This window comes from Oryctolagus cuniculus, chromosome 11 (genome assembly GCF_964237555.1).
Source record: "Oryctolagus cuniculus chromosome 11, mOryCun1.1, whole genome shotgun sequence".
Lineage (NCBI taxonomy): Eukaryota > Metazoa > Chordata > Mammalia > Lagomorpha > Leporidae > Oryctolagus > Oryctolagus cuniculus.
In genome coordinates this window covers 77,790,918-77,808,043 of record NC_091442.1, presented here as the reverse complement: position 1 = coordinate 77,808,043, position 17,126 = coordinate 77,790,918, and the positions used below count along the sequence as shown (strand labels likewise).

At 37.0% G+C, this 17,126-nt stretch overlaps 1 protein-coding gene across 1 annotated transcript in view; it reads right to left on the bottom strand.

Annotated features, from left to right (window-relative positions):
* LOC100355530 (GLIPR1-like protein 1) overlaps nucleotides 1-17,126 on the bottom strand; it is a 46,017-nt gene that overhangs the window by 22,820 nt on the left and 6,071 nt on the right. Inside the window, exons 2-3 of the mRNA XM_070051473.1 lie at nucleotides 14,516-14,761; nucleotides 5,172-5,272 (exon numbers count right to left, since the gene is read on the bottom strand). Of these exons, the coding sequence (XP_069907574.1) occupies nucleotides 5,172-5,272; nucleotides 14,516-14,761 (347 nt within the window). The remainder of the gene's footprint in view (nucleotides 1-5,171; nucleotides 5,273-14,515; nucleotides 14,762-17,126) is intronic.

Genomic DNA, 17,126 nt, shown 5'->3' with positions numbered 1-17,126 from the left:
TCACAATTGATCATAATGAAAGGACTAAGAGTCAAAGGGAGCACATAAACAAGTCTAGTACCTGCTAACACTAACCTGTGGGGAGCAACTCGGACTAGACTAAGTTACTGGAATTAAGACTTATTCTATGCATCTGCTCTCCCACAATATGGCGCTGGGAGGGGAGGAAACAGCTTCTACACAGCTGCCTCCAGTTCAACCAATAAACAGCAGGACCTGCTCTTGATTGGAGGAGAGCAGCATACTCGGCATGTGGGTAGCAGAGTTGGGATTGGTGGAAGAGGACTATAAAGGAGGAGAGGGACAACATGCACCAGGAACATCTAAGGGGAACATCTATCTGAAGGAACACCTGTGCAGCCCCCGAGAGAGCCGGCCAGCGGTGTGCCACTCCCCCGCGGAAGTGGGGAAAGTGGCAGGGGGAACCACCCTTCCACGGAGGTGGAAGGGACGGTAGCCAACCCGGGAAGAACCAGCAGCAAACCCGGGGAGGGCCGAGCAGACGAAAGAACAACGCAGGGTCCTGTGTCATTCCTCCGCGAAGAGGGGGAGCGACACTAACCGATAGAATAAATAAAGGGGAGAGTGATCCAACATGGGAAGTGAGATACTCAGCAGACTCATAGAATGGCAGATGTCCTAAATAGCACTCTGGCCTCAGAATCAGCCCTAAAGGCATTCGGATCTGGCTGAAAAGCCCATGAGAGTATTTCAGGCATGGAAAGCCAAGACACTCTGGCAAAAAGATCTCTGTGAGTGAGATCCTAGTGGAAAGAACAGGTCTTCAAAGAAGGAGGTACCTTTCTCTGAAGGGAGGAGAGAACCTCCACTTTGACTATGACCTTGTCTAAACAAGATAAGAGTCGGAGAACTCAGAGGGCTTCCATAGCCTTGGAAACTCATGACTGGAGCATAGGGAGATTACTGATGCCATAGTCAGGGGTGTCAATTGGTAAAGTCAACAACAGGAGTCACTGTGCACTTACTCCTCATGTAGGATCTCTGTCCTTAATGTGCTGTACATTGAGGCTTAATGCTATAACGAGTACTCAAACAGTATATTTCACTTTGTGTTTCTATGGGGGTGCAAACTGTTGAAATCTTTACTTAATGTATATTAAACTGATCTTCTGTTAAAAAAAGAAGAAGAAATTATCAATTCCCAACTTGACTCTCACTGGGATTAAACATGACAATAGGTCTGCTCTGATTTCATCATCATTTAAAAAATCATCTATTATTTTTCACTTTATGTTTCTGTGTGGGAGCAAACTGTTGAAATCCTTACTTAATGTATACTAAGCTGATCTTCTGTATATTAAGATAATTGAAAATGAATCTTGATGTGAATGGAAGGGGAGAGGGAGTGGGAAAGGGGAGGATTGTGGGTGGGAGGGACGTTTTGGGGGGGAAGCCATTGTAATCCATAAGCCGTACTTTGGAAATTTATATTCATTAAATAAAAGTTAAAAAAAAAGAAGTCTATGAAGATGAAAAAAAAAATAATGATAGGACTAAGAGCCAAAGGGAGCACATAAACAAGACTAGTGTCTGCAAATACTAGCTGATAGAATAAAAAAGGGAGAGAACGATCCAACATGGGAAGCGAGAAACACAGCAGACTCATAGAATGGCAGATGTCCTGAACAGCACTCTGGCCTCAGAATCAGCCCTTAAGGCACGCAGATCTGGCTGAAAAGCCCATGAGAGTATTACAGGCATGGAAAGCGAAAACACTCTGGCAAAAAAAACAAAAACAAAAGCAAGCAAACAAACAAACCCTACATGAAAGATCTCCGCGAGTGAGATCCCAGTGAAAAGAACAGGTCATCAAAGAAGGAGGTACCACAAGAGCCTAGGGTGATTACTGATGCCATAAACAAGAGTGTCGATTTGTTAAGTCAACAATAGGAGTCACTGTGCACTTACTCCTCATGTAGGATCTCTGTCCTTAGTGTGCTGTACATTGTGATTTAATGCTATAACTAGTACTCAAACAGTATTTTTCACTTTGTGTTTCTATGTGGGTGCAAACTGTTGAAATCTTTACTTAATATATGCTAAACTGATCTTCTGTATATAAAGAGAATTGAAAATGAATCTTGATGTGAATGGAAGGGGGGAGGGAGTGGATAAGGGGAGGGTTGCGTGTGGGAGGGACATTATGGGGGAGGGAAGCCATTGTAATCCATAAGCTGTACTTTGGAAATTTATATTCAGTAAATAAAGGTTAAAAAAAATACAATTAAAAAAAAAAGAAAAGAAAAATGAAAGATCTTTACGCCGACTTTACACTTGAAAACTTGAAAAATTAAAACATATAAAAAAATTAAAAAAATTCATGTCCACCTCAAAAAAAAATCAGAAATTTCTAAAGACTACTGTGTTTCTTATTTGTAGTATAATTCTAATATGGTCACAATGTATTTTGCATGATCTTACTGTTTAAATTTATTAACTTATTTTATGGCCCGGAATATGATCTACCTTGGTAAATGTTTCATGTGCACTTGAAAATAATATGTATTTTGCTGTTTTTTGTGGCACAGTCTACAAATATGGCAGACCATTATTAATAATCTTAACAAAATTTCTACTGTTATGACTTTGAATTCCTTATCTCTTCTCCTAGAATATCTAATCTGTTATTAACTTCGTTTATCTCAGGTGTTGTAGTTTTCTGATTTCAATATTTTCCATATCTCGGCTTAACTTTTAAAAATATGGAAAATGGTTATTAAAAGTATTTTAATATCTTTCTCTAATAATTCTAACATCTGTGTCAGTTTTGCATCAGTTTCAACAGGTTATTTTTTTCATTAAAAGTAATGTTTTACTGTTTGGTAATATTTGATTAGATGCCAAAAGTTATAAATGCCAAGTGCTGGATATAAATGTATCCTATAGATATCCTTGAGTTTTTTCTGGGATGCAGTCAAATTATGTGGCAACATGTTGATCACCCCAGCTTTTGCTTTATGATTTATTAGTTGAGTCTAGAGTAGTTAGTTCTTTTCCTATATGCCTTCCAGGAGAGGTTTCATATTACTACTTTAGGTGGTTCTTACCCTGGTAATTTCCTTACAAGCATGACTAATCAGTACTTCACTCAGTAATTAAGGGATATCCTTTGCAGATCTCTACTGTTCTCTCTCTGTGGAGTTCTTTTTTCCTTGGAACTCTATTTCATGAACTCTAGCTATGCTGGTTTTCTGGCACTCTAAACTCCATTTCTTCAACTGTGCAAGTCCAACAAGCTCTTAGTTGCCCCACATCCTGGGCGCTCCATGTGCCACATCCTGAAAAGTGTTTCCAGTCACATCTGGGGCAATTAAGGGGCAAATTTTGTTTTCTATTGCTTAGGAATCATAGCCTTGACAGCGTGTTGAGAAGTTGCTTTACATATTTTGTCTCTTTTTGGTTGCTGCTTCACATAGTAGAGTATATTTGTCTATTACTTGACCTATAGTGGTGTAGCAATATCCTCTATGCTTTCATAAGACTTTTAAGAAAACTGTTGTGTATGTAAATTCTTTTGGCACCCAAATCTGGCATATTCTTAGCAACATGGTGCTCTACTGATTTTTCATCAAATCTTAAGCAGGAATCCCTATTATTTTTCCCTTTCCAAATCAAATTCAGGTGATCAGTCTTAGTAGAAAACAAATAAGGGTCAGCAATTATGCAATTTCTTTGATATCTATAAAAATTATTTTTTGTCTCAAGCTTTAAGACAATATATTTATCATTCTTGTTTCTGCCTTTAAATGAGAGGCAATGGAAAATAATGCAGAGATACATGTTTTAGTTCTCTGAAATCATTCTGGAATATTTTACCTTCACTTTGCCAATCTATATATTTATTATTTATGCTCTCATCTTTTGTTTATTTTATCTTTAAATCATTTATTGTTAAAGAATGGGTTATTAAATTTATTTGTATTCTTCCTTTTGTATTTCAATAGGAGTAGAGTTGTAGAATTTTTTTTTTTAGTCTTTCATTAGGCTTGTTATATATGTTTGGATACAGAATTATCATCAATGTTTATATAGTTCTTTTTAATGAAGAATGTAGTTTACTGTTATTCCCAGTTATGTTTGCATTCTATTTACATTATATTAGAGAACATCTGCCACAATTTTTGTATTCCATTATTTAGCTATGAGGCAATGCTTTTTTTTTATTATCTCTCTCTCTGTTTTTCCTAAAGAAGGATTCCACCATTTTTACTCTCATGTTTAAATATTTTACATTTTTATAAGAATTTATTCATTAATTTATTTGAAAGGCACACAGAAAGGGAAAGAGGGACAGAGGGAGGGAGGGAGAAGAAGTGGAAGGGAGGGAGGGAGGTAGGGAGAGAGAGAGAGAGAGAGAAAATGATTTTTTTAAATAAATAAACCTTTTTTAAAAAAGATTTATTTATTTTATTTGAAAGGCAGAATTACAGAGAGGCAGGAGAAGAGAGAGGGAGAGAGGTCTTCCATCTGCTAGTGCAATCCCAGGTGGCCGCAACAGCTATGCTGATCCAAAGCCAGAAGCCAGGGGCTTCTTCCAGGTCTTCCACGTGGGTGCAGGGCCCAAGGACTTGGGCCATCTTTGACGGCTTTTCCAGGCCATAGCAGAGCTGGATTAGAAATGGAGCAGGCAGGACTTGAACTGGTGCCCTATGGGGTGCTAGTACTGCAGGCAGTGGCTTTACCTGCTACACCACAGCGCCAGCCCTGAGAATGATTTTCTATTTGCGGGTGTATCCCTCAAATTCCAGCAACTCAGTCTGGGCCTTGCTGAAGCCAAGAGCCAGGAACTCTATTTAGGTTTTTACGTGAGTGGCAGGAATCCAAGTACCTGGACATGACTTATTACTTCCAGGCAGATTAGCAGGAAACTGGATTGAAGCTGAGGTATTAGGAATCAGTCCCAGGACTCTGATCTGGATTGTAGGTATCCCAAGTGACAGTTCCACCTGCTGTGTCATAATGCCTGCCCCTGCTTCTTTACACAAGACAATAGTCTATCCTCACCTTCTATTTTCACATATCTCATTTATTTCTTATGATAGAGGGAGGCTTTATTTACCAAAAATATACTTGTCTCTAGTATATCTTTTAGTAAACAATTGCTAACATATGATTCAATCTAAGATATTATTAATAGCAAAATAACTTACGCAGGTTCATAGTTACAGATAAATATTGAAGTAGAAGCTTCTCCAAGGTTAGGGCAAATTTTAATTGCACAACCAACTTTATATGAACTGGCCCAAACTACCTGTAAGGAAATAAATTTCAAAATAAAATATGCAAAAACAATTATATGCAAATAGTGTATTATGAGAACAGCCCTAATCTTTGTCAGACTACAAAAAAAGATACACATAAATATTTTGGCCCATTTTTTCTAATTTATAATATTTAGCTCTAAATGACTATGTTGTTAAGGCTACTTTCGTGAGGGCTACCTAACTTTTTTTTCTCTCACAAATCTCTTACATCAAAAGAATAATGCAACACATAGCCCAAATTATAATTTCTTCTACATGATTTAGGAAATGCATTTTAATTCATTCCATTGGTGTAACATGCAAACAATATTTAAATAAGACTATAAATTTTTTTTTTTTTTTGACAGGCAGAGTTAGACAGTGAGAGAGAGAGAGACAGACAGAAAGGTCTTCCTTTTCTGTTGGTTCACCCCCCAAATGACCACCATGGCTGGCGCTGCGCCGATCCGAAGGCAGGAGCCAGGTGCTTCCTCCTGGTCTCCCATGCGGGTGCAGGGCCCAAGTACTTGGGCCATCCTCCACTGCCTTCCTGGGCCACAGCAGAGAGCTAGACTGGAAGAGGAGCAACCGGGACAGAATCCCGCACCCCAACTGGGACTAGAACCTGGGGTGCTGGCGCCACAGGCGGAGGATTAGCCTAGTGAGCCGCGGCGCCGGCCAAATAAGATATAAATTAAAGTGATAATTCACTTTTGTTTTTCTCAGAAATATTCTAGTAAATGATTACACTTTTAATTTTGCACTTTCAGCCATGTTATTACCTTTCTTACATCCTAAGACAGATAGGGATTAAGGAGTTCATTGAAAAATTGTGTCCCAAAAGATTTAAATTAATATTTTCCCCTCTAATTTTAAGGAATAACAAAGTTATTAAAGAACATTGGCATGGAAAGTCATCATTATGAGGGATAAAGAGGTGAAGAGAATCACCAGTACTTTGTAACAGTGAGACAATGGAATTTTTCTTCATCCTCCAAGTGAAAAAGAAGGAAAATATTAATATACTGCATGTGGAAAACAAAATAATCCTAGGAAGATTGATACAGAATATTTTGACAGCACAAATGAGTTTTCTGAGTTCCATTTACTTGACAATTTCATTACCAAAACAACTAGCCTATTTAATAAAATAGTGTATTAATTGCTTCTTGTTAGGTTTTTGATATAACTAGAATTAATAGTTTCAGCAACTATATTTCAAAGGTTCTTTATCTGCTTGAGCAATAGCACAATAAAATAAAACTCAGAGAACTGAGAATTAGGAGATCAATTTTGCTCACAATATTTGGGCAAGCAGAATAACTTGGAACTAGTTTTTTATTTAGTAAAACTAGATTTAGCTAGATAAGTAAAAGATCCCTTTTCTTTTGATGTTTATAAAAGTTAATAAACTTTACATCTCAAATACATATATTTTTAAGAAACCATGGTTTAAAAATTGGTTCATAAATAATTACAACATGAAATTTTATTTGCTCAATGAATGTAAATTGTGATTTTTTTTTAGATTTGGAAATAGTAAAAATAAATATTGACTATGTATAGGTTCAAAATGTACCATTTCATTGAAAGAACAAGATTCACTATTAGTATTTCTCCTTGATGTAAGGAGAAAATTTACAAATATATGTAATTAATTTTTCAAAAAAGATTTATTTATTTGAAAGGCAGAGTTACAGAGAAGCAGTGACAGAGAGAGACAGAGAGAGAGAGAGAGAGAGAGAAAGAAAGAAAGAAAGAAAAAAAGAAAGAAAGAGAGAGGTCTTTCATCTGCTGGTTCACTCCCCAAATGGCCACAATGGCCAGAGCTGGGCCACGCCAAAGCCAGGAGCCAGGAGCTTCATCCTGGTGTCCCACATGTGTGCAGGGGCCCAAGAACTTAGGCCATCTTCTACTGTTTTGCTAGGCCATAGCAGAGTGCTAAATCAGAAATAGAGCATTCAGGACTCGAACCTGCACCCATATGGGATGCTGGCACTGCAGGCAGTGGCTTTATCCTCTCCACAGCACTGACCCCAAGAATATACATTCTTTTCATCAGTGCATGAAACATTTCCTAGGATACACCATATACTAAGCCATAAAACAAATCAAACAAATTCAAAAATGAAATTCTATCATGTATCTTTTCTGACAACAATGAAATAAAGCTGGAAATTAACAATGAAAGAACCTCTAGAAAATATACAAGCACATGGAGACTGAACCACATGCTCCTGAATGAAAAATGGGTTTAGAAGAGATCAAAACATTAAAACAAATTGAAATGAAATGTATGGGATATGGCCAAAAAACAGTTCAGAGGAAAGTTTCTAGCAATAATTGCCTACATAAAAAATTGGAAAGATATCAGATAAAGAATCCAACAATGCCTATCAACTACCTAGAAGAACAAGAACGAAGCAAACCAAAATTATTAGAACTAAAGGAACTAAATAATTCAGGAAAAAATGAACAAAATAGAAAATTTTAAAAACTATATAAAAATCTGTGAAATGAAATGTTTGTTTTTTAAAAAATAAATAAAGATGATAAACCACTGGCCCAGCTAACAAAAGAAAAAAAGGGACAAGACAGAAATTAATAAAATCAGGCCATTATAAATGATACCAGAGAAATACAAAAAACATTAAGAATTATTGCAAACAGCCATATGCCAACAAATTGGAAAATCTAGAAGAAATGGACAGATGCCTGAATGCATATAATTTACCAAAATATAGGCACAAATACAAGAGAATCTGAATAGATCAATAACCAAGGCTGAGATTAAATCAGTAATAAATAGCCTGTCAACAAAGAAAAGCCCACTGGATTGCTTCCCTGCTGAATTCTATCTAACTTTTAAGGAAGAACTAATACCAGTTCTTCTTGAACTATTAAAAACAATTGAAAAGAAGGGGACCCTTTGAAACTCATTATATGAGGCCAAAATTACCTCGTTTAAAAACCAGAGGAAGATACAATATTTAACATAACTATTCATTAGGCCAGTATCTCTAATGAATATAGTAAGAAAATCCTCAAAATATGTTCTAGCAAATCGAATCCAAAAATGCATCTAAAAGATCATCCACCATGACCAACTCAATTTATCCCAGGGATGCACATGGAACCCTGCACTCTCATGTTAATAATGTTATTGTGTCAGATCTGAATGCCTTTAGGGCTGATTCTGAGGCCAGAGTGCTGTATAGGACATCTGCCATTCTATGAGTCTGCTGAGTATCTCACTTCCCATGTTGGATCACTCTCCCCTTTATTATTCTATTGGTTAGTATTAGCAGGTACTAGACTTGTTTATGTGCTCCCTTTGACTCTTAGTCCTTTCATTATGATCAATTGTGAACTGAAATTGATCACCTGGACTAGTTAGATGGCATTGGTACATGCCACCTTGATGGGATTGAATTGGAATCCCCTGGTATGTTTCTAACTCTACCATTTGGGGCAAGTCAGCTTGAGCATGTCCCAAATTGTACATCTCTTCCCTCTCTTATCCCCACTCTTATGTTTAACAGGGATCACATTTCAGTTAAATTTCAACACTTAAGAATAACTGTGTATTAATTACAGAATTAAACCAGTCATATTAAGTAGAACAGACAAAAAAAACTACTAAGAGGGATAATGTATTAAGTTGTTCATTAACAGTCAGGGCTATGCTGATCAAGTCACCGTTTCTCATAGTGTCGATTTCACTTCAACAGGTTTCCTTTTTGGTGTTCAGTCAGTTGTCACTGATCAGGGAGAACATATGGTATTTGTCCCTTTGGGACTGGCTTATTTCACTCAGCATGATGTGTTCCAGATTCCTCCATTTTGTTGCAAATGACTGGATTTCATTGTTTTTTACTGCGGTATAGTATTCTAAAGAGTACATATCCCATAAAAGCCCATGAAAGTATTTCAGGCATGGAAAGCCAAGACACTCTGGCAAAAAAAAAACAAAAAAACAAACAAACAAACAAAAAAACAAACAAAAAAAAAACAAAAACAAACCACCAAACCTAAATGAAAGATCTCTGTGAGTGAGATCCCAGTGGAAAGAACAGGTCTTCAAAGAAGGAGGTACCTTTCTCTGAAGGGAGGAGAGAACCTCCACTTTGACTATGACCTTGTCTAAACAAGATAAGAGTCGGAGAACTCAAGGGGCTTCCATAGCCTTGGAAACTCATGACTGGTGCATAGGGAGATTACCGATGCCATAAACAGGAGTGTCAATTTGTAAAGTCAACAACAGGAGTCACTGTGCACTTACTCCTCATGTAGGATCTCTGTCCTTAATGTGCTGTACATTGAGGCTTAATGCTATAACGAGTACTCAAACAGTATATTTCACTTTGTGTTTCTATGGGGGTGCAAACTGTTGAAATCTTTACTTAATATATGCTAAACTGATCTTCTGTTAAAAAAAGAAGAAGAAATTATCAATTCCCAACTTGACTCTCACTGGGATTAAACATGACAATAGGTCTGCTCTGATTTCATCATCATTTAAAAAATCATCTATTATTTTTCACTTTATGTTTCTGTGTGGGAGCAAACTGTTGAAATCTTTACTTAATGTATGCTAAACTGATCTTCTGTATATAAAGAGAATTGAAAATGAATCCTCATGTGAATGGAAGGGGAGAGGGAATGTGAAAGGGGAGGGCTGCGGGTGGGAGGGACGTTTTGGGGGGGGAAGCCATTGTAATCCATAAGCCGTACTTTGGAAATTTATATTCATTAAATAAAAGTTAAAAAAAAGGAAAAAAAATAATGTCCATTTTACAGTTTTAGAAACTGAGGCCCAGAAAGTTCAAATTAGTTGTCTTAAAAAAAAAATAATGTTATTGTGTCACAATAACAAACACATGGAATCAACCTACATGTACATTAACATGATTGGATGACTAAAATGTGGTATATATACATGATGGAATATCATTCAACCATAAGGAAGAATGGTGTCTTGATATTTGCAACAAAATGGATGGAACTGGAAATCATTACACTAAGTGAAATAAGCCAGTCTCAGAAAGACAAGCATCACATTTTCTCTTATTTGTGGAAATTAAATTATAAAATGTGGGGGTCTCACATCATTTGATATATCATTATAAATATGGCTTCATTGAATCATAAATGACAATATGCCCTTCTTTCCCCCATATTATGTTCTTTTCCATGAATCCCTCATTTCTGGATGAATATTTCTGTTTTCAAGAAAAAAAAGATAACGAAAAAAATGTTGTGGAACATATTTTGAGATTAGTCATTTTCATGGCTTGTGAATCCTATGCAGTTCAAGGCATGTGATTCCCTATTTAGTTGTGCTATAATTAGTTAATTTTTAAAAACAATAAATTTATTCATCCATTAAAGTAACAAAACAAACTAATAAAAATGTAAACCCAATGTACCAAAACCTATGGGAAATAGCAAATCCAGACCAAGAGGGATGTTTATAACAGTTAAGTACCTATACCAAATAAAGAGAAGGTTTTCAAATAAACAACTTAATAGTGCAAGTCAAGAAATTATGAAAGCAAGAAAAAAAATCCCAAAATTATTAGAAGGAAAGAAACAATAAAGATCAAAGCAGAAATATACAAATGATAGTCTAAAAAATGATGAAAGATCAATGAAATGAAGAGTTAAGGTTTTTTTTGGAAGATAAAATTGACAAAACTTTGGTCAGGCTATCTCTGGAAAAAAGAAAGATTCAAAAAAGTCAAAGATGAAGAAGCAGACATTATGCTATATTTTTGGTATAGTTCGTGTGTTCTGCAAGGGTTCACAGGGTTGTCCTTAGGTTAGTGGCATTAGGAAGTGGTGGAATAATTTTTAAAAATTTATCTATTGCAAGGCATATTATATTATAGTATTATATATGCATATATGTATATATATATATATGTATATGGAGAGAGAGAGAGAGAGAGAGTGTTTCATCCACTGGTCCACTCCCAAATGGCTGTAACGGCCTAGCCTGGGCCAGTCCAAAGCTAGAAGCCAGGAACTAGTAGCCCCATCTTGTCCTCCCATTATGAGTGGTAGAGGACCAAGCACTTGTGTCATCTTCTGCTGTATTCCACACACAATGGCAGGAATCTGCTTTGGAAGCAGTGCAGCTGGGACTTGAAGTTGTACTCTCATATGGGCTGCTGGCTTCTTCAGTGCCAGCTTACTATGCTAAGCCACAATGCCAGCCCTGTGGTGGAAATTTTAAGAGGTGAAGCTAAGGGGCCAGTGCTGTGGTATAGTGGGCCAATCTTCTACCTGTGGTGCCAGAATCTCTTATGGGCGCTGGTTCATATCCCAGTTGCTCTTTTTTTGATCCATTTCTGAGCTACGGCCTGGGAAAGCAGTAGAAGATGGCCCATGTGCTTGGTTCCCTTCACCTACGGGGGAGACCTGGAAGAAGCTCCTGACTTTGGATTGACTCCACTCCAGCCATTGCTGCCATCTGGGGAGTGAACCAGCAGAATGAAGATCTTTCTCTCTATTTCTCGCTCTCTCTGTAACTCTACCTCTCAGATAAATAAATAAAATCTTAAAAAAAAAAAAAAAAAGAGATGGAGCTAAGTGGGAGGATCTTGGGTTATTGAGAGTCATGCCCTTAGAAGAGAGTAAAGTAATTATTATAAGAGGGTTATTATTTAAGCCTGATCCTTGGCCCACTTATTCTTTGCTTACTTGTTCAAAATGCAGTCACTTGATGTCATACATGCTCCTGCCATTGCAATCCACCATGCTGTGATGCTACTGAGAAGCATTCTAACCAGAACTGGTTAATGTGCATGCCATATCCTTGAACTTCCAAAATTATAACCAAAATAAGTCTCTTTAGCATGTAGACTATCTCAGGTATTTTTTGTGGTAATAAAAATGGACTACTTGGACTACTACTCCTTACAGTGATGCAACTGAAATGCAAAGTATTGTTAGGGACTGTTATGAACAACTATATTCCAACATATACCTGGAAGGAGTGGATAAATTTCAGGAGATACACAATGGAATCAGGAAGACATAAGAAATCTAAATGTATCGAAATGCACAAATAACAGGTATAAGGTTGAATTAGTAATAAAATGTCTCTTTATAATGACAGACCAGATTAGTTTCATTGCTCAATTTTATAAAACATCAAGGAAATACTAATAGCAGCTCTTCTCAAACTATTCCAAAAATTGAAAAGGAGGACACTCTGTCAGACTCATTCTGTAAAGTCAGCATTACCCAAATACCAAAACCAGATAAAAACAAAATAAAGACTATAGATCAATATCCCCAATGAACATTGATGCAACAGTTCTCAAAATAGTGTGAAGCCAAATACCAACACGATTACACACTATCTTTCGGTGGGATTTATCACAAAGATTCAAAGATCTCCAAACACAAACAAGCAGTCAACCTACTGAAGGACAAAAATCACATGATCATCTCAATGGATGTAGGAAAAAATTCTGTATAACTCAGTAGATTCTCACGATGAAAATCTTCAACAAATTAGGTATAGAAGGAACATACCTCAACACAATAAAGATTACGTAAGTACATGACAAAGCCACAGCCAACATTGTGCTAAAAGGGGAAAACCTGAGTGGGGGTCAGCTGTGGTGCAGTGGATTAAGCCGCTACCTGCAGGGCCTATATCCCACATAGGCACCAGTTCAAGACCTGTCTGTTTCACTCCTGACCCATCTTCCTGCTAATGCACTTGGGAAAGCAGTGGAGGATGGCCCAAATCCTTGGGCCCCTGCACCCATGTGGGAGATCTGGGACAAGCTGCTGGCTCCTGGCTTCTGACTGGCCCAGCTACAGCCATCATGGTCATTTGAACCAGTGGATGAAAGACTTCTCTCTCTCTGCCTCTTCCTATCCCTATCCATAAATCTGCCTTTAAAATGAATAATTAAATATTAAAAAAATAAAAATAAAAGGGGAAAATATGAAAGTGTTTCCTGTAGACCTTAAACAAAACATGGATGTCCACTTTCATCACTCATATATACATTCCCATGTTGAGTGCAGCACAATTCACAATACCCAAGAAATAAAAACAATCTAAGTGTCCATCAACTGATGACCTGATAAATAAAATATGATACATAAGCACAATTCAATATTATTCAGCCATAAAATAGGTAAAATCATGTCATTGCAACAACATGGATGGAGCTGGAGGACACTATATTAGGTGAAATAAACCAGACACAGAAAACCCCCACATATTTTCAGTCGTTTGTGATGAGAAAGTCATTTGGGATGAGAAAGTATAATAGTAACTAGCAGAGGCTATTTAGTGGATGTGTGAGGGAGGATAGTGAGAGAGTGTGTAATGGATGCTAAAATACAGTTCAAGGAGTGGAGGTAGTCCTTATGTTCTACAGCACAATAGAGTAACTGCAGTCTGAGCATTAATTGTGCATTTCAAAATTACTAGAGGAAAAGAACTAACAGGTTCCCAAGAAACAGAAAACATATTTAAGGAGATAAAAATGCTAACTGTGCTGATCTGATAACTACACATTTTATAAATGTGTTGAATTATAATATTGTACCCCAAATATAAGTACAAATATTATATGTAAATAAAACAATGAAAAAAGGTAGTTTGAGAAAACTGCACAATACACACAGAGGAATAATGTGAGGATTACAGTAGCTTTCCTGTTGGAAGCAATGTAAATAAGAAAACAGTGGAGCAAGACTTTTAAAGTTCAGAAAATGTCACTACATATAATTCTTTTTCCAGTGGAAGTATCTCCCAAATAAAGCTGAAGCTTCAGAAATCCAAAAGAAATTCAAAGTAAAAATACTTAAAAATTTGTCTTGAAAGGGGCCAGTGCTGTGGCATAGCGGGTAAAGCTGCTGCCTGCGGTGCTGGCATCCCATATGGGTGCCAGTTCGAGTCCTGGCTGCTTCATTTCTGCTCCAGCTCTCTGCTAAAGCCTGAGAAAGCAGTAAAAAATGGCCCAAGTCCTTGGGCCTCTGCACCCACCTAGGAAACCAGGAAGAAGCTCCTGGTTTCTGGCTTCAGACCAGCCCAGCTCCGGACATTGTGGCCATTTGGGGAATGAATCAGAGGGTAGAAGACCGCTCTCTCTCTCTCTGCCTCTGCCTTTCTGTAACTCTGCCTTTCAAATAAATAATAATAAATAAATCTTTAAAAATTTTCTTGAAACTGAGGTGTGCACAAATAAGGACTAATTTGTAAGATCTGAAATTCTTACCTGTGTGTAATGGCCACAAACTTTAGAACATGATAGAGTATCATAATCATAAAACTCTGTTTCATTATACCACGCAACAATAGCATCCCTTGGTGAAAATATTTTTAATAGACCTAACCAGATATTTTCTCCAATAAATTGATAATCTTCACTGCAATCAAATGGCATTTGTAAACAGGTGTTATGTTTAAATTGGCATGTGTCTGCCCATCCTTTGGCTATCTTTGCCAAGCCTTCTTCCCAAATCTGAAAGATAAAAATAATTTAATATTGCATGTTTATTTACATTAAATTATTCCTATGATTGTAATAAATTTTGTTTGGAATTATTACTAAAATAAAATATAGCTTTTCTTTCTTGTTTACAATATTCACAGTCATTTCTTTTTAGTTCTATTTTTGTAGCACTTATATAATTCTTATTCAATGACAGTCAACTTTGTATTTCCAGTATGTATCAGGTGTCCTGATTTTTGAGACATTCAACAAATAAGTATGAATGTGACTAAAATAAGTCAGACTTCAAATCCTAGTAACTCACGAGGTCATGCATATTTATCATAAGGATGAATATCCATTGATTATAAAAATGGGAAAAACTAGGAATTAGAAGGAGTTTCCTTAATTTGGTCAGGAATATCCCCCAAAAAACACTCTGAAACATGCATCAATATATAATAGTGGAACAGTGAAATTTTTCCCCAAGATTGGGAATGAACCAAGATGTTTGCCCTCATTATTCCTATTTATCCTTGTGCTATAGGGTAGGTAGCATAATGAAACATATAAGATGTAAATATATGAGTTATAAAATGTATAATAATTGGTATGTTTCTAACTCTACCATTTGGGGCAAGTCAGCTTGAGCATGTCCCAAATTATACATCTCTTCCCTCTCTTATTCCCACTCTTATGTTTAACAGGGATCACATTTCAGTTAACTTTCAACACTTAAGAATAACTGTGTGATAATTACAGAATTAAACCAGTCATATTAAGTAGAACAGACAAAGCATACCAGGGGATTAGTAACATACCAGGGGATTCCAATTCAATCCCATCAAGGTGGCATGTACCAATGCCATCTCACTAGTCCAAGTGATCAATTTCTGTTCACAATTGATCATAATGAAAGGACTAAGAGTCAAAGGGAGCACATAAACAAGTCTAGTACCTGCTAACACTAACCGATAGAATAAATAAAGGGGAGAGTGATCCAACATGGGAAGTGAGATACTCAGCAGACTCATAGAATGGCAGATGTCCTAAATAGCACTCTGGCCTCAGAATCAGCCCTAAAGGCATTCGGATCTGGCTGAAAAGCCCATGAGAGTATTTCAGGCATGGAAAGCCAAGACATTCTGGCAAAAGATCTCTGTGAGTGAGATCCCAGTGGAAAGAACAGGTCATCAAAGAAGGAGGTACCTTTCTCTGAAGGGAGGAGAGAACCTCCACTTTGACTATGACCTTGTCTAAACAAGATAAGAGTTGGAGAACTCAGAGGGCTTCCATAGCCTTGGAAACTCATGACTGGAGCATAGGGAGATTACTGATGCCATAGACAGGAGTGTCAATTTGTAAAGTCAGCAAAAGAAGTTACTGTGCACTTACTCCTCATGTAGGATCTCTGTCCTTAATGTGCTGTACATTGAGACTTAATGCTATAACGAGTACTCAAACAATATATTTCACTTTGTGTTTCTATGGGGGTGCAAACTGTTGAAATCTTTACTTAAAGTATACTAAACTGATCTTCTGTAAAAAAAAAAAAAAGAAATTATCAATTCCCAACTTGACTCTCACTGGGATTAAACATGACAATAGGTCTGCTCTGATTTCATCATCATTTAAAAAATCATCTATTATTTTTCACTTTATGTTTCTGTGTGGGAGCAAACTGTTGAAATCCTTAATTAATGTATACTAAGCTGATCTTCTGTATATTAAGATAATCGAAAATGAATCTTGATGTGAATGGAAGGGGAGAGGGAATGAGAAAGGGGAGGGTTGTGGGTGGGAGGGACTGTATGGGGGGGAAGCCATTGTAATCCATAAGTCGTACTTTGGAAATTTATATTCATTAAATAAAAGTTAAAAAAATGTATAATAATTGGAATGCATCATTAGGTAGAACAACAGATGAATGACTAGGTACACAGAACATTCATATATATATAACAGAAATATAATCACAAAAATAAATAAAATTATCAGTTTCCAGATAAAAAGAAAACATACAAAATTCAAGTTACTTCCATGTATACAAATAAATAGCTTTAAGAATATCAAGTAATGGGGCTGGCACTGTGGCACAGCAGGTAAAAGCCTTGCTTGCAGTGCCAGCATCCCATATGGGTGTCGGTTCGTGTCTTGGCTGCTCCTCTTTGATCCAGCTCTCTGCTGTGGCCTGGGAAAGTAGTAGAGGATGGCCCAAGTCCTTGGCCCCTGTACCCACGTAGGAGACCTAGAAGAAACTCCTGGCTCCTGGCTCCTGGCTTCGGATCGGCACAGCTCCGACTGTTGAGACCAACTGGGGAGTGAACCATGGATGGAAGACCTCTCTCTCTCTCTCTGCCTCTCCTTCTCTCTGTGTGACTCTTTCAAGTGAATA